Source organism: Chiloscyllium plagiosum, unplaced genomic scaffold (genome assembly GCF_037043375.1).
Source record: "Chiloscyllium plagiosum isolate Xiang-an unplaced genomic scaffold, Cpla_swu_hap1 HiC_scaffold_45, whole genome shotgun sequence".
Classification (NCBI taxonomy): domain Eukaryota; kingdom Metazoa; phylum Chordata; class Chondrichthyes; order Orectolobiformes; family Hemiscylliidae; genus Chiloscyllium; species Chiloscyllium plagiosum.
In genome coordinates, this window is record NW_028270183.1 from 10,201,745 (window position 1) to 10,229,236 (window position 27,492).

At 38.9% G+C, this 27,492-nt stretch overlaps 1 protein-coding gene across 10 annotated transcripts; it reads right to left on the reverse strand.

Moving 5' to 3' along the window:
- Window positions 1-512: 512 nt before the first annotated feature.
- On the reverse strand, window positions 513-27,432 carry LOC122552242 (uncharacterized). 10 transcript variants are annotated; one of them, XM_043694904.2, is made up of 6 exons: window positions 27,274-27,432; window positions 26,544-26,672; window positions 19,008-19,071; window positions 17,011-17,073; window positions 16,061-16,123; window positions 513-8,499 (listed from the first exon to the last, which is right to left on the reverse strand). In XM_043694904.2, the coding sequence occupies exons 3-6, from the start codon at window positions 19,045-19,047 to the stop codon at window positions 7,766-7,768; spliced, it is 900 nt and encodes a 299-aa protein (XP_043550839.1). In that variant the 5' UTR covers window positions 19,048-19,071; window positions 26,544-26,672; window positions 27,274-27,432; the 3' UTR covers window positions 513-7,765. The 10 variants fall into 10 exon arrangements, with proteins under 10 accessions (XP_043550839.1, XP_087839440.1, XP_043550838.1 ...); XM_087983314.1 differs by lacking the exon at window positions 17,011-17,073 and adding an exon at window positions 10,960-11,056 and having other exon boundaries at window positions 27,274-27,430; XM_043694903.2 differs by lacking the exon at window positions 26,544-26,672 and having other exon boundaries at window positions 27,274-27,431.
- Between the last annotated feature and the right edge of the window lie 60 nt (window positions 27,433-27,492).

A 27,492-nucleotide genomic window follows, 5' to 3' on the forward strand; every position in this document is an offset into this window, starting at 1 on the left:
CCAACTCAAGTGGTACGGTTCCCAGATTTTGTGTTCTACGATGCATACTTAATTTTAAAGGCCAGCATATATAATTTGGGTCAGAACAACAAAGAAACATACAGGGTAATGTTGCTACCAAATGATCATTTGATGAACACAAGAATGCCTAATTAAACTGCATTCAATATTAAACAAATGGTCCTAATGTGTGAGAATTGTTTTAAAACAGCTATATATCATATCCAGAGTTAACTTAAATTCCTAGCTCATTTGTTTTACCTCACTACTGACATTGGCTGTTCTTTTCAGCAGCAGCACAGCAACAGCCTAGAAATGAGGTCATTTCTACAGACTCATCCAAAGCAAGAACCAGCCCTACTTCATACAGACACAGAAGATTGTTGGCTTTCTTCTTGTTGCAGAAAGATAGGAAATTTGTCCCAAAAACATACCTGCACCCCGCTGCCTGATGTGGACTTTCCCCATTTGGAAACTGTCAATGCCCCAAATTAGAAACAAACAATCAAATGTGTCCCCAGTTGGGATTAACACTGGTCTTTAATATCATCAGAGTCAAATCCAGACATCGTCATAGCAACAGTACCTAAGACAGTACACTAGAAGTACTTACAACAGAATGTCCTGATAAAAACAGCTAGAATGCACAGCAGCACCGAAAGGATGAGAAACAAAAGTCCATTTTATCTAAAGAGTGAACCACAGTAGTTTATGGAGCTTGTTTAAAAAGAATCACCACAAGCTACTTTATTCCATCATTGAAACTGTTTCCTATTATAAAGCAGGGTTATTTCTGCAAAAGAACAAGGACCATTATGTAAATTACATGCATAAAATCACTTACAGGCATCTTTAGCTCTGATTGATAGAAACGTTATTCAGTCAAATCCATTCTGCTCCAATCGTAAATGTCACCAGATGCAACCTTGCTTTCTTGCTAGAATAATGCACGGCTAAAGCAAAGCTCCAAATTGGTTTGGGCCAATGTCAGGGAGACTCAACTGTTCTGCTGCGAACTGTCACCAGATTAATCTGTTTTGCTTCTGACTGGGTGTTAACACCAAATGGAAAAGGAGAAAAAGGAGGGGAAAAGCAGAACTGAGAACTCTCTATTAACGGTGATCCACACAAACCAGAGCAGCAACCTAAAAGAGTGTCTGAGAAATGGGTTTTGGGTGCAGGTTGGAAGGAAGTTGAAGGAAAGTGAAATAAGGGAAGAATGAATTTAAAATTCTCACAGAGCTCTCAGCAGCATGTGATATACTACCCCCAAGCAGTTTTCCATTTCTGATTAATGCAGAATTTTATCTACTAGCAGAAACTGAAGGCAAAGAATAGACTAGGAACATGGGTAGAAAATGTGCTGTTTACGCAGATCACATATCACATTAGCATGATTCATTGAGCTCTTTTGGATCAGATCAAACTTTTGAGTTTCCACCAACATGGCAGATTTAAAATTAATCTATATGCTTTAAAATTAATCTATATGCAAAAGTTTAAGCAGAGGTAAAATCATAAGTAGGAGCGATAAAATCTAAGGTGGTCTTATGACAAATCACATTTTGTTTGGTGGGGGGAAAAGGAGAAAAGGCAGGAAAAGCACGATATTAAATGGAACTAGCTGATAAATGAGTACACTAGTGAGATCCAATGGCTACATCTCAACAATTTTTCGCCAATAAATAGAACTAATGTTTGACAGTGAACACAAGGACGTTCAAAACTCAATATCAAGTCACTATTTGAGTAATCCCAAAAATGAAAACAATCAAGGGAGCAAAAAGGCAACAATATTTGTGAATTAAACAATCCCTAGAAGAAGCGACCCTCCTTTCGCACTGTAACTACTTCTCCAGCCTTGTTACATAAATCAAAAGCAGGTGGTCATGAGAGTTAGCAGTCATGAAAGCATGTCACAATCAGAAACAAATAATATAGATTACAACTACATCATGTCATTGGACTAGTAGCCAGAGGACCCAGCTAATTCACTGAAGGCATGGTTTCAAATCCATCCTTGGCAGCTGATGGAATTTAAATTCAATTAATAAATATATATTTGAAAGTAGGTCACAATTAAGGGGTGGCCATAAAAACAGTGGTCACAAAAATTCATCTGCTTTTTTAATATCCTTTTAACGATTGAAATCTACCATCCCGACCTACTCTGGTCTACATGACTCCAGACCCATGGCAATATAATTGACTCTTAACTGCCCTCAGAAATGGCCTAGCAAGCCACACCATTCAAGGGCGATAGGGATGAACAAATGCTGGTATTTATTTCAAATGCAGCCCAAATTTAAAAACTGCATTGTGATTAAAATGCAAGTTGAAGGCAGAAGCGAATCGTAAATATAATGCCTCTCTTGGCTCCACGTGAAACCAGAAAGACTTAGAACATATAAAGGAGGCAATTCAGTCATCACGTCAATCAAAACAAAACTCTATTCCAGTTTCAAATTTTGATCCTTTTAAATCTCCATGAAGACATTTTAATCATCAGCTGCAAATTATGGAAAAATTGCACTTGAATAAAATGCCAGACAAATACAGCTAAAAAGTAGTTCTTTATTTAGCCAGCAATCTAGGACTTTCAGAGTTACCAACTCCCTGACAGGAAGTTTGAATCCAACCCAAACGCAAAACCACCTGTCTCTGCCTTCATTGTAATAAAAGCTTCCTGCGAAGGGTAAGCAGCTGGTGACTATTTTCTGAATTAGACTTTTTTTGTGGTGGTGAAACTACAGCATGTGGCATGAACTGCTAAACAGTTACCTTGAAAGAATGTAATCTTGTAACACATGTTTGGACAAGTATTTCACTTCATTATTCTACAAAGCTGACCTTTCCATCTTCCTATTACAGACTTAACGTGCATCTCAGCCAACAGATAGGCAAGTTTCAGTTTAATGTCACATCCAAAACAAAGCTGCTGCCCCCAAATGTAATGTCAACAGATTCTACAGTGCACTAGTTTAAGTTTTGAAATGAGTCTTTGATCCCAGCCTTCTAATAATTCAGCGGTGGCATTATTCACCACACCTTCGGATTGGTAAAATTTTTTTCAATGTTAAATCTGTCAGTTGGTTGAACAACTCTTAGTTACAAACTTGTTAATACAGAAACAAGTTCTCCCAAGACAATCTTAGGATCCCAAGTGTTCAAATAGACCATTTGGCCAAAGTAGTTCACACCAACCCTCTGAAACGCATCCCATCCAGACCCATTCCCCTACTCTGCACTTCCATTGGCTAACCCATTTAGCCTACTTATTCCTGAACACTAGCAATTGGCAATTTAGCACAGCCAATCCACCTAACCTGCACATCTTTGGACTGTGGGAGGAAACCTGAGCACCAGGTGGAGACCCACACAGACAGTTCCCAAGGGAGGAATCAAACCTGGACCCCTAGCACTAAGAGGCAGTGGGGAAGTTGTAAAGGTTGGAATGTGAACAAGTTTAAATTTAGCAGTTCAGGAACTTCTGACAGTTTCACTGGGTTATTTAGTGTAACATGGGAGATGTGAGGTAATGTTAATGAAACTGGACAAGTTGTTCAGAGGCCCAGCCTAATGAGCTGGAGGACACAGGTTCTGATCCATCATTGTAAATAGTGGAATTTAAATTAAATACATCAATCTGGAATTGGAAGTTAGTCTCAATTAGGATATCCTCCCATGACCACCTTTGATTATCATTATTAAAAGATCTGGCTGACTAATGCAGGCTCTGGCTTTTATTGCTAGGGAGGTTGGGGTTTAAAAATAGGAAAGCCTTGTTACAACTGTACAGGGTCTTGGTGAGGCTACACCTGTAATATCGTCTTACAGGAATGTCTCTTTATTTAAGAAAGGATACTCTGTCATTGGAGGCACTTCAACAAGAGATTGAATAGGCTGATTCTTGGGAATAAGGGGTTGACTCACGAAAACAACTTATCAAGCTGGGCCTTTATTCATTAGGGTTAGAAGAATGGAGAAGTGATCTTAAATGACACATTACATTCTGAGAGGGCCTGACAGGTTAGAGGTTGAGAAGATTTTTGCACTAATGGGGAAAACCTCAAACTAGGGGACATAGTTACAGAATAAGGGGCACTCATTCAAAATTGAGGTGCAAAAGATTTTCTTCTGAAAAAGATGAACACTTGGAATTCTCTACACTGGAGTTGTGGAGGCTGAATCACCGAAAGTACTTAAAAAGGATGCGGCTGCATGTTTGAATTGAAGGGTTGAGGCCTGGGTTAGATCAACCATGATTTTTTAAATGGCAGCTAAGGCTTAAGAGCCTGAACAGCCTACTCCTTCTCCTATTTAATGTTCTTTTGTAAGTGATTCCAGACCCACAGCAATGTGATTGCTTTTTGACCACCATCTGAATTGACCGAGCAAGCCACTCATTTGGGATGGTCAACAAATGCTGGTCTTGCCAACAACACCCAATTTGGTGAAAGAATAAAGAAAAACTGATTAAATCAAAACAAAATATTTTCCCATGTCAGATTTTGTTTCATGGTGCAGTACAGGGCTTCAGGGTCAAATTAATAAATTGCATATTCATAAGCCTGTTATGTGTAAAACAAAGCTATTGTCTCAAATTTGCAGAGTTAGTGTCAACTGTACAGCACAGGTTTATCTCACTTCAGAAACTGTCACTATTTCACCAGTCTTTTGAAACTTCTTGGTCTGATGTTATTAACGCACAATTCAGTTGTACAGTTTTAATACAAAACAAAGCGTAAGATTATTTTTCACAAACAATTTATCTAATTTAATTGAATGAGCTGATGTACTGAATGATTAGTATTAAGCTCCAACTAAAATAGCTCTAAAAACAGTCAGGATTTAAGACTCAGTAAATGGGGAATCAATGACAAAGAAAGCTCCCCTAATGCCTAATGAACTCCATGGCAGATTTTCCCTTTCAAACCGTCTTTGGTAATCTGGTGCCAGGTATACAGAATCTCTAACGATCATTCAACAGTGAAGTCATTATGTAGAAGTAGCAGTTCATACTGACACATTATCTCGAACAACAAATCAGGACGCAGGATTAAAATTTTACAAAGCAAAAACGTGATTGGACACGCACATGGTATTAAGAAATAAATTCAATCTCAAAAACGTGCATTATTGAAATGGAGACACTTGACGTTTCACAAAAAGAAAGCAAGCTTTTCCAGGGGTAGTAAGATTGTCAGTAAAACCCTATCTTGTTCAACAAGGTACATTTTCAAGGAGTTTCATAATAGATGAATCACAGTTAAAGGACAAGCTTTCACAGGCTCAGTGATTGATTGCTACTGGGGGGTGGGGGGGGGGGGGTGTGAATCTGGAAAATCACAGACTTTACTGTCACTTTCAGAGGATGCATTGACAACCAATTCAGAGTTTAACTGGTCATTAACATAAAATCCAGGTCATCAGTTAAAATTTTACTCTGCCAGTTATTTTTCTTAAAATGTTATATATAATACATACATATTGGCACTTATACTAGATACATCTGGAAGGAATACAAGTCTCTTTAGTAGACATAATACAATAGTGAGGATGATAGTCATACAATTATTGGAGGATATAGACAGGCTGGTCAGATCAGCTCAACGGCAAATATAATTTAATCCTGGTAAGCAAGTGGCTACACACTTGGGCAGGACAAACAATACAAGGGAACACAATGAATGCTAGGACCTTAAGCACCACCAAGAACCAGAGGGTGTGCATGCCCACCAGTTCCTTAAAGTAGCAGGACAGCTAACTAAAATGATTAAGGAGACAGATGGAATATTTGCCTTTATTAGTTGAGATATAGAGTTTAAGAGCAGGGAGGTGATGCTGAAACTGTATGGAGAGTTGGTTAAGCCACAGCTACAGTATTGTGTACAGTTGGAAATTCACATCGCAGAAGGGATGTAATTGCAGTGGAGATGGTGCAGAGGTGATTTACCATGATGTTGCAAGGGCAGAAGAGTTTCAGTTACAAAGAGGGATTGGATAGACTCAGTTTGTTTTCTTAGGAGCAGAGGAGACTGAGGTGGGGCATGATTAAAACGTATAAAATTATGACAGGCATAGACAGGGTAACAGACATAAATGGAGGGATCATGACCAGGAGGCATAGATTTAAGATAAGGACCAGGAGATTTAAAGGGAATGAGAAGAATATTTTTTTCACTCAGAGGGTGAAGGGAATCTGGAACTTGGTGCCTGGAAGGGTGAAGATAAACCCTCATAACACTTTAGTAGTATTTACATGTATACCTGTGATATCAAGGCATACAAAACTATATGACAACTGACAGAAAATGGGATTAGTATAGTTAAGTGGTTGATTTTGGTCAATGCAGACTCAATGGGCTGAAGGGCTTTTTTCTACAGCATAGACCTCTACGTCTCTAAGCTATTCCCTTCCTTACATTTCGGTCTTTAATATGAGATGGATTTCAAAGAAACAACAGCTATACTAGACAACATTTCTCCTTGAACCAACACCACTATAAATAACTTACCTAATTAATTAGTTTTTATTTGTGCCTCATGGAACCTAAGAGATTAAAAATTGGCTCCCGCATATATCTACATAATTGTAGCAATGACATTTCATAAATTGTGTGGTTGTAAAACATCTGTGGGACATGATTAGGTACTCATATTTTTCTCCCCCTTATGTTAACCTCAAGTGTAATTTGTCAATAAATTTTGGGCAAGAGGCAAACATTTTATTGCAATGAACATTGCAAAGTGAATCAATGATAAACTTCAGAACACCACAAGTAATGATTTGTCAAAAATGGAATTAAAGCTCTACTGTTATTTACCAAAATAAAAGAGAGAACACAGTTTTCCATGTCCTAACCACCCCCCACCAAGAATCCCAATGAAATCAGTTTTTCCTCTCCTTTCTTGGAAGAGGAAACTCAAAAATTACATTTGGGAAGGAGTTCAGCATTCATTACCAGATATTTCAGCCAAACAGGAATGAAAGAAAGACATTGTGGATACAGTAATATTTTCAATAAAAATGGAGGTAATGACTCTCCAAATTAACAGGTAAACCACAAACTTTGTATTTCACGAGATCTTTTGTTACAATAGAAAAATTCTAGCAACAAATATAGTAGAGCTTTCAGTGCAGTCTATTTGAGGGATACATAGCCAGCCTTCGTTACAACTTCCAAATCCATTCCATACAAATTAGAAGAGTGACTTTGAAAAACATAAGAAAGGGCTGACAATTTATTAAATTTCATCACCAACATTTTAGAGCAAAGGCTCCTGGTCCTTAATCAGTGTATTTAAATTCCTTTGCAAATTGAATCTGTGTGTTATCAGTGTCTATATAAGAACTCCAAAGGCTTGGTGACAAATGCAATTGCATTCTAACTGAAATGAACCACAATGTTTATGAAGGCCATAATTACCTGTAACATACAATATAGTGAAGCATTTCTTGCATTTCTTTTTGAAAAGCAATTAGTTGCAACTAACAAAAAAAATTGTTTCTACAATGTTAAGTGGGTGCAGTGATCACCATATTGTCATATTTGATCAGTATGTATTTTAAGTTTAGTGAATCACTGACCACCATGAATTAAGATGACCTTATCCACCACCTGCATGACTTGATATGTTCAATGGCATAACAATGTTCAATAACTAAATCAGGAGAGTATTATTGGTCAAAGACTTCAATTTAAGGAGATGCTGGAGATATCATGGCACTGAAGCAACACAATTTTCAAAATTCTCCTGCTCTTCATTTTCTTTGCTCCATTTCTTGTTGGAAGCAGCATCTCGGTGTCTCTCTGTTCTGCAACCTCTCATCCTTGCCCTCCTGTGCTCCTTCTACGAGTCCCCTGTCAAAAAGCAAGTGACATCGTTTGTCTCTATCCTCCTGCATTTCCTGCTGGGTAAATTGTCTCATTGCTTCCCAAATTCTGCACAACATATCTTCTTTCTCACCCTCGTTCTTCTGCTGCCGCCGGTTCTTTATTCCTTCCCAATTTTTGCGCAACCGTTTTTGCCGCTGCTCCTCCGTTTCCTGTTCACGGCGCCTTTTAATTCCATCCCAGTTCCTACGTAACCTTTGCTCTCGCTCTTCCTCAGTTTCTTCCTGCCGGCGAACTTTGGTTGATTCCCAATTTTTGCGCAGCCTCTCCTCTCTCTGCTCCTGTGATTCCTGCTGCCGTCGGCTTTTGATGGATTCCCTATTTTTGCGCAATCGTTCATGTCGCTGTGCTTCAGTCTCTCTTTCACGGAATCTTTTCATGGCCTCACGGTTCTTGCGCAGTCTATCATCTCGCTGCTCCTCTGATTCCATTTGACGGCGCACTCTCATCGCTTCTCTGTTTTTGCGCAGTCTATCTTCCCTCTGTTCTGCCGTCTCTTCTTCCCGATGCTTTTTCATGGCTTCTCTATTCTTCCTCAGCTTTTCTTCTTTCTTCAAGTCCACAGCCTGTTTCTCAGCTAACAGCTCTCCAATCACTGGATCTTGAAAAGACAAACACAGCTAAGAGCACTTAAAACTGTGATGGCTCACACATTGGTGACCAACATTGATGTCTTGCGGCAATGTTTTCAAATAATAGCATTTTGCTAATAATTGTTGCGTCAAAAGACATTATGTGACTGCAGCTTTTTAAAAAAATAAATTTGATGAGAGATTAATGCCACTCATTTTCAAGACAAGATTCCACTGCTAAGAGGAAGGGAAGCAGTGATCAATGTCACAAATTAGAAAAATGAGGTCATAGCAACAATTTCCCCAGTTGCCATTTTTGTCCAAATATTGGAACATGATAAGGAGGTGCTAGATGCTCACTCAAAAAGAGGATATGGGAAAAGTATGGATGCACACACATATTGGGAGGTCACCATTAAGGTTGTTTGATTGAACCTCACACTAGGCTGTTCAAGGGTAACATTAGCAAACTTGCCCATGTAGCATTGGCAAGTTGCAAAGACAATGGGGGATGCAGAAAACCTTTAAATAGAGCAAAAATAGCAAAAGAGGTAAAAATCAGTTGAAGTGAGCAATTATTTTCCCCATCGCCTATCACTAATCATTTAATGAAATTTGTTCAAATATCAGGGTCACAGGTTGAAGATGATTACTGAGCCCAGTGGTATGGGAAGCTGAATTATCACACTTACAGAGAAATAATTCTCTCTGAATGAGCTTGACTATTTATCTACTGACGTCAATTCAGCCCCCTCACTCAGCTGGAGTGAGTAATGATTGCCAACCACAGCCATTCAGTTTTTGGAAGTTTATCAACAGGCAACTTTAATTGTTTATTTTATCATGATGAGAATGAAAAGGACAACTTGTTGGGAAACAATCACAACTACAGTTATTTTTATAAAACCTTCAATAAAATTACTACAGTATATTGTAAACAAGTTGACAAATAGGACAAGGATGAAGTAAAAATTGCAAATACCACAAACAAAAAAGAATGAGAAAAGGAAGCACAGAAGTTAGAACCAAAGCAAAGGAAAGCCGTTTTGTCTAAAACACCTGCGCTAACACTCGAACAGCTTGCCAGTTGATCAATTTCACTTCACTTTTCCAAAAGCCTTTTACACGTTTTCAAATGGTCATCCACTTCCTTTTTAAGTGCTATCATGTCTCCACTACTGTTTCTAGTCCAGCATGTAGTTTTCAACCTTGCTGTTGAAACAATGTTTTCCAGAGCACTCCCTTAATTCTATTGTTGAATAATTTTAACGTCCTGCCTGTAGATTACCTACTCAACCACCAATGAGACACATTTTCCCATTACCTTTATTTTTCATAAAACTATTGGATTTCATGGTATTCTTTTTGCTTTGATGAATCAATCTGCACTTTAAACATTAATACTGAACATTACTTTTAGAAGCTGCTCAATCTGACATGCATTTTTCACATTTTCTTGCTGCTATAATTTATAGTAATTTGACATTATTGTCTTGTGCTTATGCATAAGGTCAATTTGCTTTGCTCTGGTCCACAATTGACCAAAAATAGCACGTTGGAATACGCAGCACTCAATGATACAACACAGGTCTATTCGAGAGATCATATCCCTTTGGGCCAGTGGAGATGCACAAAGCAAAACCGAACCAACAGAATGTGCTGACTAATGTTAACAAGACTCCACTGTCAGAAATTATACTTATAGGGGTCCAAACTTTGATTTTAAACTAAAATTTTATTTGAGAAGGATTTCCTACCTATTACTACTTGTATTCTTCATACAGTATTCCACCTTTCTAACATGATCCAATTTGTTTATGGCCAAAGTACTGTTGTGGACAATTTGTATCACAAACACTGAGACCAAGCTCCTTATGTATCAAAACTCAAGTGCTTCCAGAGCCACTAAACATCTGTCAGGTTGAAGACCTTCATCTTTTCTGCCAAACATTCCGGGATCTTATTAGTAGATCTCACACTGATTCACCAAGATGCCATTTTCTCCTCTCTCTTCACCTAGGCTGGCCACTTACAAAGAAATACATTGGGTTTTAGAAAGAAATTAGTGCAAAATGCACTGATAACAATTAAAGCAAAGTAATTAGTTATTGAGATAACTTTGTTTATTCCCCAATTTCAAATCCTTGGCTCTTCCTCTTTTTCTGGCAGACAGTCATATTGGTCCAACTAGTCAACGCTAACCACATTCCCAAACTAAATTAGTCCCACCTGACTGTGATTGTCCCATATCTCTCCAAACCTTTCCTATTCTTTAATTATCCAAATGCCATTTAAACGTTGTAACTGCACCTGCATCCACCACTTCCTCTGCCAATGTCACTCTGTACATTGTTAAAAATCACAACACCAACGTTCGATTTACAATGGGTTAGTTCTTGACAATAACCTAAGAAGGGACTGGGGTGAGGGAATGAGCTCTAAAGTCATAACTTAAAGCCATTGACCTCAGAAGAATGAAACTTGCAAACCTTGTGAAACTCTTGGGGAGCTTGACAGGGTAGATACCGGGTGGGGATATTTCCTCTGGCAGCCGTGTCTAGGATTCACATTCTCAGTAAGGTTCGTCTATTTAGGACAAAGATGAGGAGAAATTTCTTCATTCTAAATATTGTGATTCTTCGAAATTCTCTACTCCAAAAAACTGAGTTATCAGTTAATGAATATATTCAAGACAAGCCTGCAGATTTCTAGGTCCTTGAGGAATTTGTGATTATAACGATAAAGGAGAGGACAAATTAATGAGCTGTGATCTCATTGCCTGGCAGAACTGGCTTGAATAACTAGTTAGCATGTTCCTCCTTTTTAACTTTCATATTATTACGACTGCAATACCTCCAAACTCCTGATTTTAAAATTTTGCAGTTAATTATAATCTTTCAACTATGCAAGTTTCAATACTTCAAATTACATTTGCCTCCATTTACACATTCCAGCTACCATGAAGCCTAAAACATCAACATTTTAAACTCAAATCCTCCTGTATATGGGGGAATATTAGAATCAGTTTGGGGATTTCGATCAACTAGGATCAAGGTTCATCTTCTTTTGAGGAAACACATTAATATGTAATTTCCATATACTGTATTTCTATAAAAATTGAATCCACTTAGTAGCTATGTGATATTACAAGTTCCTGACATTAAATTCAGCTCTTTTGATATATATATAATGATTTAATTCTGATGTGACAGCATGTTAAAATTTAATTTGAGTTGTAGAGAGTTTTGAAGGCATCATTGAGAGTGGATGCTTCACACGCTAAGTGGGTGTGTGCCTGGTCTATATCTGGAATCCAACAACGAACCAGCCAATCGGCCTACGTTGTTGGTGTCACTCTACATTGCCAAGCTAGCTGTCCAATTAGCGTAACCACCTCCCATCTCTATTGTGTAATAGAAGGAACATTACCTCCATTGTTTCTTTTCATTTTGCTGGTTTTGACTACCGGTTCCCTGTTGCTTCGAAGCATTTAAACTTAAATGGAAGGCGTTTATGTAAGTGATTTGGATGTGAATGTAGGAGGTATGGTTAGCAAGTTTGCAGATGCCACTAAAGTTGGAGGCATAAATATAGCAAAGAAGGTTACCTGAGTGCAATAGGATCTAGATCAGATGGACCAATGGGCTAAGGAGTGGCAGATGGGAGTTTAATTTAGATAAATGTGTGGTGCAGATGTTGCTGGGGTAACTTTTTCACGCAGAGGGTGGTGCATGTATGAAATGACATGGAGGAAGTAGTGGAGGCTAGTATATTTACAACATTTAAAAGGCATCTGGATGGGTATGTGGAATTGTGTCTAAATAACGACCGGAAGCGGTGATTGGCAAAAATAGCTTCTTATTCAGCAGCACAGCACAAGTTTGAGGCAGCAGTAGAATTCCGAAATACAGTTCTTACGTTAGCCCTTTTATACACAGTTCTTATATATACTAAAATTCCATTACTATGGTGTTACTTTCTTTTATCTATAGTACACAAATGTTTGAGGGGCTTCTGTCCTGGGAGATAGTAGTAGAGTTAAAAGAAGGATGTTGCCAGGTTTGGAGGATTTGAGCTTTGGAGAGGTTGAATAGGCTAGGGCTGTTTTTCCCTGCAACGTCGGAGGTTGAGGGGTGACCTCATAGAGGCTTATAAAATCATGAGGGGCATGGATGGGATAAATAGACTCTCTTCCCTGGGGGGAGTCCAAACTTAGAGGGCACAGGTTTAGGGTGAGGGGGGAAAGATAGTAAAGAGACCTAAGGGGCAACTTTTCACGCAGAGGGCGGTACCTGTATGGAATGAGCTGCCAGAGGAAGTAGTGGAGGCTAGTACAATTACAACATTTAATATGAATAGGAAGGGTTTGGAGGGATATGGGCTGGCAGCTGGGACTAGATTGGGTTGAAATTTCTGGTTGACATGGACAAGTTGGACTGAAGGGTCTGTTTCCATGCTGTACATCTCTGACTCTGACCAGTTTATAGTCGAACAGGTTTATTTGCAGCTACAAGCTTTTGGAGCGCAGCTCCTTCGTCAGGTAACTAAGTATTACGAAGAAGCAGCACTTTAAAAGCTTGTACTTCCAAATAAACCTGTTGGCCTATAACCTAGTGTCGTGTCAGTTTTTAAACTTTGTCCACCCCAGCCCAATATGGCACGTCCGCATCATTCTATACACTAACTATTGCGCCCCTCACATCCTTTTTAAATATTTCTCCTCTCACCTTAAAAATATGCCCCCTAGTTTTGGACTCCCCCCACCCTTGGAAAAAGATCTTTGCTATTCATCTTATCTATGCACCTCATGATTTTATAAACCTCTAGAAGGCCACTCTCAACCTCCAGCAAAAAAAGTCCCAGCCTATTTTTATAACTCAAACCCTCCATTCTCGGTGACAACTTGGTAAATCTCTTCTAAACCCTCTTCAGTTTAATAATGTCCTTCCTCTAACAGGGCAACGAGATCTGCACACAGTACCCCAGAAGAGGCCTCACCAACATCCTGTACAACCTCATCATGATGTCCCAACCCTCATGCTCAAAGGTCTGAGCAATGAAGGAAGGCATGCCAAATGCCTTCTCAACACCCTGTCTACCTGTGACAAACTTCAAAGAACCATGTACCTAAAATCCTAGGTTTCTGTTTTACAACACTACTCAGGGCCCAATGTTTGAGGTTTTTTCCAGTTGTCTACTGTACTGACCAGCATGCTTACACAAAGGTGGTACAATTTATATTTACTTGCAGGATTTGGTTAATCCTTTTAAGATTTCAATTAAATATTTCCTCCAATACTTTGAGTAAAAAGAATGTCTGCTGCAGTAATCACTTCTCCAAACCAGAAATGATATGCTAGACCCACAGCTAATGAGATACTCTGGGAGGGGTTAAAGAAAACATTAAATATTTTTTAAAATGAACTAGCCAGGCTTTTCATTCCTTTTTGCTATTAGTCACACGTGGACATCAGAAGAAAATATGACCGATTACAGGTACATCACAGCTGAACCTAAGTCATTGTTGTCACAAACAATGGCAGCTGGATGAAGTGCACTAAAGTAAATGGAATTGGTGAAAAGCAAGTGTCGAACTGAGTAGCATAGGAAGTAATGAAAAATGAGTTAAACATTTTCAGCTAGTGCAAGTTTTAACAAGCTTAGAGACAGATTAAAAATATTAGTTGCAAGCTATCATTTTCTTCGAAGAAGGGAGCTTTGGTGGAGTGGGAAGTAAATTTGATACATGGTCCACTCATACGCTTTGCCAGGCCCAGCAAGAGGCAGCAAGTTAAAGTTAGGAGTTATTCCAAAGGGACAGGACAGCTAAAAGAAAAACATGTAAATCAGATATTGACTTTGCTCATTGTGCTAAATCTGAAATCAAAAATGTTTGAGAGCTTTAGCAGGTGAACTTAATGTAGGGTTGAAAACCTGAGCAGACCTTCAAGTAATAATATTCTTTTTACAATATCGATCTGCCTATTCTAAGGCTGCATGCTTAAAGTCTTTGTCAGCATAAGCAATGTGAATATGTATGTGAAATTCTGTGATTAGCAGTATGAACTGGAGATTACTAATATACTGATCATTCATACTGATCCTCTGGGGAACTCTTCAAAACGATCATAGAAATTGTACTATCTCTGAGCTGCGAGGCCAAACTCTGCCACAAGTTAGTGCCAATCCGTGGTATGGTCCAAATAATTCTGAAGTTAAAACAAAGGTATCATCCATCCATAAATAACAATCCGGCCAATGAAGAATAATTTTTTTTCAAGTATTTGGAGGCACGTAATTTACTTGTTAAAATTAAGAAAACTAGAAACATTAATAAGCTTGTTGATCTTCTACATGATGCTTAAAGTGAGCAACAGTAGCTTATTCTACGTCAAATGGGTAGAATCAACTATGTTGACAAGGAAATCAGCACAACAGGCAAATTCAGCAGTAATATTTCAAGCAATATGAAGCAATACAACACTTAAAATAACTATCCTAACATACTTCATTAGTATTATAATGCAAAAAATGACAGTCACGTAGAAAGTTATTTCAAATGACCGAAAGCTTAGCCAAAGAGGGAGGTTTTACCAGGTGTCTTAAAAGGAGGGGCTGGATATACAATCGAACAGAAAACTGTACCAACATAGGTAAAGAACAGAATAGTGGAATAATTGGAGAGTTCTGTTCAAGAGCTGACAGACACAATGAGACCCTGTGAATCCATGATTTGAAGAGGCAGCAACCTGGACACATACAAAATGCTCATTAGTGGTTAGATTTTTAGTTCATTGCTGGGCAACTTTCTCAGTCTGTGCTTACAGTTAATGTAAAAAAAAAGGGACACATTTTACTTACAATAGCGCCACCACTGGAGCAAATAAGAACAGGCATATGATAATTCATATTAAAAAGAAAAGTGGTGTCCAGTTCTGGACATAGTTTTACAAGAGGGATATGAAGGCACTGGAGAGAGTGAAGAAAAGATACACTAGAATGGTTCTGTGGATGAGGAATTTCAATTATGAAAATAGTTTGCAGATGTTCGGACTATTTTTCTTGGGGGAACAGAAAACTAACAGAAGATCTGATCGATATTTATTCAAAGTCATGACAGTTCTGCACAGAATGAATAGGGAGAAACTGTTCTGACTCATGTAAGAACTAGTAACAATAGGACACAGATTTGAAGTAATAAACAAAATGACAAGAGGAAAGACTTTTACACACAGCAGGTGGTTACGTTATGCAACATTCCTTGGAATGTAGTGGAGGCATACTCAATTGAAGCATTCAAAGGGACTAGATTGTTCTGAGAAGGAAGAATGCACAGGGTTATAGGGAGAACGCAGGCAAATGGCACAAAATGAATTGTTTATTTGCAGTGTTGGTGCAGACAAGATGGCTGAATGGCCTCCTTCTATGCTGTAACACAAAAGATAAACTAGTCATATTGTTTACCAATGTAGTAAATGTCACAATTATGACAAACTAAAAAGAAACTTAAAAAGTTTTAAAATTATGGATTACTTTAAAATTATGGATTACTTTGCAATTTAAATATTGCTGACACATAAAACAACCTACCATGCATAAGTGGAAGACCTTTTAAAGACAGCTCAGTCATAGTTCTTCTGAGATGATCCCAATCTATAAAGACAAAAAAAATTATTAAAATATAACTGCCAAATTCCTAACAAAATTCTGCCATTTTTGAGGAACCAACACAGCCATGAAAATGAATAATATAGCAAGGCACTCCAAAGGACTTTCACTATGAAGGACACAGCTCAATCAATAATGTCCTACTGCTTTCTTAGACCAGGAGTCATTGTTAACAGCAGTTGATTTAAGGCCAGACCTCTGATAAGGCCAACTGCAAAAGATTAATAGTGCTTGAAAGATTTAGCACTCATTCTGCATATTAATTCCGCAGCCTCACATTGCAAATCTTTTCAAGGCAACAGTTGAATCCACCAAAATTTCTGTGGTCATCAGCTCACTATTTAAGTGAAGGCAATATAGAAACAAGTGGAAGGATTTACAGATATTAATGACATCAATAGATATGGGGATAAGGTAAGAAAAGTTAAATTCGGGTAGATGATCAGCCATAATCTACAATGGCAGAGAAAGCTCGAGAAACTAACTTGCATACTCGTGCGCCTAGAAGTCTTTTTTTATGTTTTGGTTCTAAGTCTTGTAATCACCAAATTGCAAAATGGCTTTTAATGGAGAGTCTTCAATTTAAAAAAAAGTTGCAAACCTTTAATAAAAAGCAATTTCAATAACAGAATAATGGAAGTTCTTCCTAATCTTAAAAACCTGCATTTCCTGCAAAATAAAAACTTCAGTTTTCTTTTAAGAAAAGAACATTACCCCTGCCCTTAACTTTCACAGCTCTTGCTGGGTATGGTTCTAGGCTTGCTGGTAGTTCTCCAATACTCCACCCAAAAGACTAATTCTTTGTCAGCTAGACAATCAATGGGGGAAGCATCACAGGTGAACCTAATTATGCCCTGTCCAGTGTTCTGTACCTTGGGTGAAGCACTGAAGAGCAACAGGCACTTGTGGAGCCATACCCCAGCATGAGTCAGCACCTACAGGAAAGGGAGGGAGAAAATTGAGGGCACAGAGTTGAAAAACACATGTATAATTTAGCACTCTCCAAAAAGTTGTCAACTTCTACTGCTCCCAACTTCACGTACTGCATCTTTCTTATTGCTGCTTTATGAGGAAACATCAAACATATTTAGGTTTGTCTCCACTGGAGTTTAGAAGAGTGGCAAGTGTTTTGATTGAAATATACAAGTCTCGACAAGTTGGATACAGAAAAGAGGTTTCTTCTTGTTGGAGAACCTAAAGCAGAGATGGTCATTGTTTAAAATATAATAGTTGAGTGTCTGTAGAACTCTCTTCCTTAGAAATGTCTTTGAATATTAAGGCAAATTCTTCACAAGCCAGGGCGATGAAAGAGGAAGGAGATTGGAGAGATATGGAAGATATCTATCGGGGTAGTCAGGAATGTGAAGTAAATCAGATCAGACGTGGTCTGAGTGAATGCCAAAGCAGGATTGAGATGTCACGTGGTCTATACCTGCTCCTTAGTATGTTCACAGGTTCTTCCCTGTACCAATCTCAGACTTAGATTTATTATTTGGCTTTCTACACCAGTAATACAATAAAAGAAAACGGAAGGCTGAATAAAATTTAATACCTCTATCGTAGATTAAGTCAAATGTAATACTGATATCACTTACATAAAATCACATGTTATATCAGTACCAAAGAACCATAACCGTCAGAAATCAAACCAGTATTTTGCATCTAAACTCCTGCTGTAACCTCAGAACTCTGCAGGTGGACTGTAACTCATTTCAAATCACCCTATTACTTTATTTGAGGTCTTTGGTTGATTTTCTACATGTATTCCACTTGTGGGATCCTGTGACTATATTGTGCAGTCCCTTGATTTAATTCTATTAACTACTTTCCAAAGCACTGTCACACAATGACCTGGACATTCCTTTCCTTCTCCATAATATTCTTCATTTTCCTCTCCAGATTCCAGGAGAGCATCAACAGCCTAAATGTCCTGTACTCCCTTCTACAATTCCTGCTAGGCTAAAGTCTCAAAAGGTAACATCTTTCCATTAGCACCTAAACAGCCACTTATCATGAATGTGATTTCATAGGTGTCAGCATGCTATTTGACTGCAGACAGCACCACTGTCAACCCAACGTTGGCTTCATTGAATCTCCAAACATACTTCCCATCTTCTACAGGGCATCATCTCTCAGCAATCTGGAGTCGGAAGCCTGGCTGCTTTCCCACTCCCAAACTCTAACTTCCAGGAATAAGTGCAGCAACTTGGTCTGAAATCACCTCATTCAATGAACAAAGCATCTTCCTGCGCTACATAATTCAGGGATGGTTTCTTTAAAGAGGCAAAATTCCTTTAAGTGCAAAATAATACAAATTCCCATCACAAATAGATTGAAAAAGTCTGAAACAGAAACTATATATTCTTATATTTTGCTCCTCAAATATATTTTTAAAATCATCAAAAACATATTCACTGAATAATACGCTTTTTCACAATGATTTTTTTTCCAAATCAATTTTGTGCTGTCATAAATTAATTAAAAATTCAATTATTTCACTGATATCTGATCAAGGTCATTGAATAAGATTTGGTGTACACTGCAGATTTCCATATTCACATTAGAGACTCCCTTAAAATATTTTTTCATTAAACTGTTAAGCTAAGTATGCATTCTAATCCCAGTATCCCAAAAACTCTGTCCTCTATTTGTTCACTACAAATACAGAAAAACATTTTTTCTCAAAGGCAGCATTCTCTTTGTATAGCTAGCACAGATTTCTAAAAATGTTAACATTTGCAAGTGATCCTGTTTTTATTTGCAAAGAAAATTACAGATGTTAGACATGGCACTGAAGCAGAGCTGATTATTTTAACTAAGTATCCATAGACATACGGTCCACAGTTGTTAGAGATTTTTAAAGTCTTACCACAAAGAAAAGGACGCCCATTCGAAGACAGTTCATTCATAGTTCTTCAGGGATAATCCTGTCTCTACAAAGAGAAGCCCTTAAATATTACCTCCTGTATCGTAATTGTCTCTACTCTAAAATAATGCATTTTAAATTGCAACAAAATAGAGATTTAAAAACAAGAGGTCTCTCTTTTAAAATAGTATGCTTATTTCTTTCTGAAGGGTTGTTAGTACATGCAATTTGCTATCCCAGAAAAGAAATGCAAGCTGATTGACAGATTTTATTCAAAGCTATGCTGGACAGACTTTTGTTAGCCAAGACCTTCAAGGGCTATGTATTTGTTGTGTGAGAATGCTTGCGTGTGGTGGTGGTTGTGGTGGGAGTATTGTCAGTCAGCTAAAGGAAGTGAAGACCATTATCGGATCAGTCAACACCTGATCGAATGGCAGAGTCAACTCAAAGGGATGAATGGCTGACTCTGCTGCTCAATCCTAAATTGCTATGAAATTCTGCTCATGTTGATGCCTCAGGATGAAATACCAGAACAAATCAGAAATTACTCAAAAGTTGACAAGGTAAAAAATTTAAAAAGATACAATAAAGTTGTGAAAGTCATCATGTAAATGCAAACTCATTTAAAAACATCTAGAGCTTGTGCAAACAGTGCTTTTAAAAATAATATTTTTAATTGAAAGATACAGTTCACAGCAGAATTATCAAACAAAATTTGAAACTGAACCATATCAGAAGATCTTAGAGGCAATGATCAAAACTTAGAAATATGTTTTAGAAATAACTTTTTAAATGCGGGAGAGCAGACAGCTTTAGAGATAGAATTTAGTGGCCAAATTAAAAAAAAGAGAGCAATTAAAATCAGGACTCTCAAGGTGCCAGAATTGGTGGAATGTAGAGTACTCACAGCTGAAGATGGTCTGGAGGGACAAGGCAATGGAAAGGTTTGAAACCAAAAAACGAGAATTTAAAAATCGAAACACTGGTTAACAAGAAGTCAATGTAGGTCAGTGATTTCTGGGCAATGGGTGAACTTTGTGACTGTTAGGATAGAGGTTTAAATAACTTCAAATTTATGGAGAGTATAAGACAGGAAGCCAGTCAGAGCGTAATGGAATAATCAGGCTGAGAAACAAGATAGATCTGGAGGAGGATTTCAGCAGCAGATGACCTCAGCAAGGGCAGTCACACAGCACATGGTCAGACGTTCATCTGAGGAATTAATATGGCATCCAAGTTGTGAACAGTCAGGTTCAGCCTTAGGGAAGATGCCACAGCATACCAGTGGACTTTGTAGTTATAGATTGGTTTTGAAGCAGGGACCAAAGACAATGGCATTAGTCTCACCAATAATTAGTTGGAGGAAATATCAGTACATCCAGCAGATGTTGTTGGGACAATTTAGAGACAGCAGAGGGGAACAGGATGATGGTGATGTTAAGCTGGATGACCATATATATGGAAACATGTTGTGCTGTCCTATTTCTAGATCTCTAAGACAGTACAATGTCATCAAGAAACATCTAAATGAGAAGCCATGATAGATAAAAGTTATAATGCATGATGTACTACTCTAACACAATGCAAATTTTCATTTTAAGGCCATAAAGTTAAATTAATTTTATAGCAAACTTTAAATCTGGGATAGAGTGGAAATATTATTTGACAAGGAAACCCATTGGATAGTGGTTGAAGTCAGAAGGAGTAAGTGATTTTCTTTGTAAAAGTTTGATTTAAATGTAGGACAATAATTTGGCTGGATAAGCATATTAATAATGAGCTATCCATTACAAGTCAGACCCATGTTAGACTTTTAATTAATTTCACTCAAACTTTCAAAATCTTCACAGGTTAACATAAAAAGAAACAGATTAACATAAGAAAAAACACTTTCACCAGGAATGTTTAGCAGTTATGTTTCAGGATATCAGCAACTTCTAGTGTTAGACCAGCATTAGATTCATGTACTTAGGATGAGAATTCGTTAAATGTCATGGAGATCTGCATTGCAAAGTAGCACCAAAGACCTCAGAATAGGATAATGTTGTACCTTGCCTTATATTTAGTTTAACTAATTAATCCATACTCCCTTCGTAATGCTGAATCTTACAGACTCAGTCATAGGTATCCTTTCTATCTTTATGGAGTTGCCTCATCTTAGGGCTAACAATAATGTCAGCATTTGACAGTGTTTTTTTGGATGAGGTAGAGAAGAGGCACCACCAGACAGAGTTTCTACTCCTGCTCAATGTGCCACAACTCCAGTTAAAAAGTACCATGGGTTTAATATCAGGACAACATGGCGCTCAGCTGTGATGCCAATGTAATCAAATAGTCTAGCACACTTTCAAGGTTCACAGTCTGTGAAGGACAACTATATCAAGTATTAGAAAATACAAAAAGCCATTCTGAAAAGAGAACTCCTTACACATTATCATGAATACTGTAACTTTAATAAACTGTGCTGTCACTGAATAGGGCCCATAGTTCTAAGTTCGATAAAATTTTTATTCTTAAGAGTCAGAGTCATGCAGCATGGAAACAGACCCTCAGTCCAACTCATCCGCAGCAACTAGACATCTGATCTAGTCTCCTTTGTCAGCACTTTGTCCATATTCTTTCAAACTCTTCCTATTCACATCCCCAGAGTCCTTTTAAATATTGTAATTGTACCAGCCTCCACCACTTCCTCTGGCAGCTCATTCCATAAATGCACCACCCTGCAGGTGAAAAACGTTACCCCTCGGGTCCTTTTTAAAATCATTCCCCTCTCATCTTAAACCTATGTCCTCTATTTTGGACTCCCCCACCCTAAGAAAAAGACCTTGGCTATTCACCCTATCCATGCCCCTCATGATTTTATAAACCTTCTTCATCTATGTCCTCCCATTTGCACCATATTCCCTATATCAGGTACCATTTCTTGGCTATTTCTGAGAAGTCAACCAATTTGGTATACTTTTTTAAAAACATTTTCAAAAAGTAAAAACTTCTCATCCATGGTCAAAACCCACTACCTCTGATACAAATAATATGAGCAACATGGTTCATGCAACATCAAAATTCCCAACTTCCTATTCATATCCAAAACATAATATGGCACAATTTATTGAAGTCCTTTCATTAACATTAGGACAAAACTTTGTAAGTCCCTATAGGCCATACAGCATGGGAACTCAACACGAAGGAGTGGATTCAGCATCACTTGCTGCACTGGCAAGTTTTATTTTAAGACTACTTTTGTAACATGTTTTATTTTAAGACTACTTTTGTAACATTTTAACCACACGTGAGTTAAAAATTAAAGTTGGTCTTGATTATTTCTAAATCTGTGCTAAATCACTGACCCTGGCTGGGAAAGCAACAGATCCTCACATTAGAAATAACAGCAGAAATTGGTAATTACTATTGACAAGGAAACCTAGTGGATATGGTTCTGAATTCAGGGGTCCAAGTCAGAAGCATTAAGTGATTCGTTTTTCATAAAACGAGATGGATTTAATTCTGGGAAACAAATTTAGCTGAAGACCAAAGTGCATGTATATGTATCTTTTTTACTTGTGGGGCACTCAATGGCATTACTCATGGCAAGTTAGATCCACATTACACTTCTATGTAATTTGAATAAAAGGTACAAACTCCTTATGGTTAACATGCAGTTAGTCAGTCAGTAGCTGTTCCAAGGGTGGTATCAGACTCTATTCAAATTCTTCCACCAATCAAATAACTGGCCAGCATGCCAGTTCATTTTCAGATGTTTCGTCACCATACTAGATAATATCTTCAGTAACTAGCATCCTGACATACAGATAAGGAAGGACACCACTTCGACTGGGCCAACACATCCATCCTAGGACAAGCCAAACAGAGACATGCACGAGAATTCCTAGAAGCATGGCATTCCAACCGGAACTCTATCAACAAGCACATTGACCTGGACCCCATTTACCACCCCCTGAGAAAAAGAACAAGAAATGACATCAGCATCAGAAATGGCATCACCACAGGAAACGGCATCACCAACCCAAAGAAACCCAAACATATAAATAGAAAGCCTTTGTCCAGAGGCTCGCTGAAGATGTTACCTAGTAGTGACGAAACATCTGAAAATGAACCTTCCAGCTCAGCAAGCAAACCTACATCCAGAACCTCAAGCGGAGTTATAAATCTTCTCAAAACTCGCTTTCATCAATCCTCTTTGTGACTTCTTCAAAAAACTCAATCAAGTTAGTGAGACACTATTTCCCACACACAAAACTATGCTGACTATCTCTAATCAGTCCCTGCCTTTCCAAATACATGTAAATCTTGTCCCTCAGAGTCCCCTCCAATAAATTGCCCACCACTGATGAGGCTTACTTGACTATAGTTCCCTGGTTTTTCCTCTCCACCTTTCTTAAATAGTGGCACCATGTTAGCCGACCTCCAGTCTTGCAGCACCTTGTCGGTGACTATCAATGATACAAAAATCTCAGCAACCACTTCCGTTCCTTCCCACTAAGCTAAAGGCCCACCTGATTTGGTCCTTGGGATTTATCCACCTTTGAGGAAGTGAGGACTGCAGATGCTGGGGATCAGAGCTTAAAAATGTGTTGCTGGAAAAGCGCAGCAGGTCAGGCAGCATCAAAGGAGAAGGAGAATCGACGTTTTGGGCATAAGCCCTTCTTTAGGAATGAGGAGGGTGTGCCAAGCAGGCTAAGATAAAAGGTAGGGAGGAGGGACTTGGGGGAGGGGCATTGGAAATGCGATAGGTGGAAGGAGGTTAAGGTGAGGGTGATAGGCTGGAGAGGGGGTGGGGGTGGAGAGGTCAGGAAGAAGCTTGCAGGTCAAGAAGGCAGTGCTGAGGGGGAGGGGGAGGGGGAGGGGGAGGGGGAGGGGGAGGGGGAGGGGGAGGGGGAGGGGGAGGGGGAGGGGGAGGGGGAGGGGGAGGGGGAGGGGGAGGGGGAGGGGGAGGGGGAGGGGGAATGAGGAAGCTGGAGAAATCTGCATTCATCCCTAGGAACCCTCCAACCACAAGGGAAGGGCTTCTCCTTCTCCTTTGATGCTGCCTGACCTGCTGCACTTTTCCAGCAACACATTTTTAAGCATTTATCCACCTTTGTGCGTTTTAAGACACCCAGCACCTCTGTAGTATGGACACTTTAAGATTTCATTATTTATTTCCACAAGTTCTGTAGCTTGCACATTAGTCTTCAGAGTAAACACTGTTACAAAATATTCATTTAGTATCTCACCCGTTCCCTGCAGTTCCACACAAAAGCAGCCTTGTTGATCATTAAGGGGCTCTATTCTCTTAGTTACTCTTTTGACTTTAATGTACTAGTAGAAACCTTTTAGATTCTCCTTAAGCCTATCTGCCTAAATATGTCCCCTTTTTGCATTCCAGATTTCCCTCTTAAGTGGAATCCTACTACCTTTATATTCCCATAGGGACTCACTCAATCCCTGCTGTATACATCTTACTTATGCTTCCTTATGTTTGACCAGAACCTGAATTTCTCTAGACACCCAGTATGCCCTTCACCCTGGACACTCGTTATCTCATTTTTGAAGGCTGCCCACTTTCCGGCCAACTCAGACACCAGCAAATATCTGCCCCCTTCAACTTTTGAAAGCTCTTGCTAAATACCATCAAAATTGGTCTTCCTCCAATTTAGAACTGACTTTTAGATCAATTTATCCTCTTCCTTAACTATTTTAAAATCAATAGAATTATGATCACTTGTCCCAAAGTGCTCCCCCACTGACACCTCAGTCACTTGCCCTGTTTTATTTCCCAAGAGCTGGTCAGGTTTTGCTCTTTCTCCAGGTACATCCACATACTGAATAAGAAAATTGTCTCATACACATTTAAATTCTTCTCCATCCAATCCTTTAACACTATGGCAGTCCCAGTCTATGTTTGGAAAATTAAAATCCCCTACCGTTTCCACCCTATTATTCATACAGATAACTGAAATCTCCTTAAAATTTACTTCTCAATTTCCTGTTGACTATTGTGTGTGGTCAGGAAGTACAATCCCAATAAGGTAGTCATTGCTTTCGTATTTCTTAGTTCCACCCAAATAACTTCCCTGGCCTTCTGACCCTTTCACTAAGTCACTCTAAAAGGTTTTAATCAACTAGGAGAAAGTGAGGACTGCAGATGCTGGAGATCAGAGTTGAACAGTGTGGTGCTGGAAAAGCACAACCGGTCAGGCAGCATCCGAGGAGCAGAAGAATCGACATTGCAGGCATAAGCCCTTCATCAGGAATAATGCCTGAAACTTCGATTCCCCTGCTCCTCAGATGCTGCTTGACTGGCTGTGCTTTTCCAGCACCATACTTCAACTCAAAAAGGTTTGTTTTATGTTCAAAGTTTGGGAGAAGATTTGTAGCTCGGGTGCTCATTGTTGTGGTTCTGTTCGCCGAGCTGGGAATTTGTGTTGGTGTAACTAGCCACGAAACGACACGACCAGCTATCCTTAGTAGCCACACACGCAGATGACAAGCAACATGAATTCAACTGGGACAACACTACCATTATAGGGCAAGCCAAACAGAGAACAGCCAGGGAATTCCTAGAGGCATGGCACTCATCCACAGACTATCAACAAACACATCGACCTGGACCCAATATACCGGCCACTACAGCGGACAGCTGGAACTGACAACTGGAAGCGGCAGAGGCAGGCCACTATAAATGCCGGAGGAAACATCACAGAAGCGCTTCACAGGAGGCTTCCAAGCACTGAAGATGTCACCTAGACAGGGGACGAAACGTTTGCAAGACAAATTCCCAGCTCGGCGAACAGAACCACAACAGGTTTGTTTTATATAAGTATTATATTAGTGAAAACACCAGTTTGTAGTGCACAGAATAGTAGTAGCACAGAAAAAAAAGCCATTAGCTCATGAAACTGTGCACTAAATGAGCAGCTTCTGTTAATATCATTCTCCTGCCTTCTCCAAGTAAATCTATAGTTGGTTTCTTTTCAGTCAGAAAGCAAGTTATAATTGTTGTTACCGATTGGATCTGTGATTGAAAATTCACAGATGTAACTGAAATATTCTAGTCATTAATCCTTGAGAGTAAAAAAAGGAAATTGATAAGGCAAACCATTCAGAAAGATTCTCAAAAACATTCATGGTATGCAGCCATATGATACAGATTTAGAAATTAGGCCATTCAGCCTATCTAGTCTGCTCCATCATTCAAACATGGCAGATAAGTTTCTCAACCCCATTCTCCCCATAACCCTTGATCCTCAAAAAACTATCTCCTTAAATGTACTCAATGACCTTGCTTCCACAGCTTTTTCTGGCAATGAATTCCATAGATTCACCACCCTCTGGCTGAAGAAGTTTCTCCTTATCTCTGTTCTAAAAGGTATTCCCTTTAAGACAGTGCCCTCAGGTCCTCGTCTCTCCTACCAAGTGAAAGGTCCTCCTAATGTCCAAGTTTCAATTAGATTCCCCTCTCATCCTTCTAAACTCCATCAAGTATAAACCCAGAGTCCTCAAACATTCCTCATAAGTTAAGCTTTTCATTCCTAGGACCTTTCTGAACGTGCTCCACAGCCAGTACATCCTTCCCGAGATATGGGGTCCAAACTGCACACAATACTCCAAATGTGGTCGGGCCAGCCATTTCTTAAATGATTTCAAAAGTTGTTACTGTAAGTCTCCCTGAAAGAATAGATCAAGTCCTGATCAATGAGTGGAAACAACAGTCTTATAGAGCTAAATACCTGATATATTTTACACCAATTTCCTCCTAATCTTTCAAACATTGTTTGTGTTTAAGTAGGGAGGGAATAATTATGACATGCTGATAAAGAGATCATTTAGAATTGGACAAAGCTTGCCAGACATACTCAAACTCAAACATACAGAAATGCAGATTTTAGTCGAGAGTGTAAAACATGGGACAAGGGATTGGTAACAGCTATTCTAGCACATTATCAGTAGAATTAAATATTCTGGAAGTTGGGAGAAAGGGAGGGGCGGCAACAAGACAGTTATGTTCCCCTTCCTCAGACTGCAGCCTTAACCCAGTTTGCACTGTGGACAAAGGATAAACAGAAAATTGTTCCTTTTAAAAACAAATGGTAAACAGGACACTGCAGTTAACAGAAAAGAGGGGGCAACCTGATTCAATAAAACATTACAAAACGTAGGCACACCTGTTAAGCAAGAATGCAGAGTGAAATGGGCCTTAAATGGACCGGAGTAAATGTAGTTATAAGGAGAGAATAATAACAAACAGAACTTTCTGGAAGCATCTTACCTGTGTAGCTCTGAGGTCAAACTACCTCCATTCCCCCCTCCATACCCCTCATTAAGAGCTTTCTTTTATTCTTATTAAAAATTGGAATTACAAGTTATTTCACTCTTTCTAAGGTTAAGAACCGTTCAGGCCTCTGGCTAACACCTCCATTACCTCAGAAATTAGCAGCAGGCATTCAGCGCGGACAGCGCAGGCGCAAAAGTGGGGGTGGGGGACACA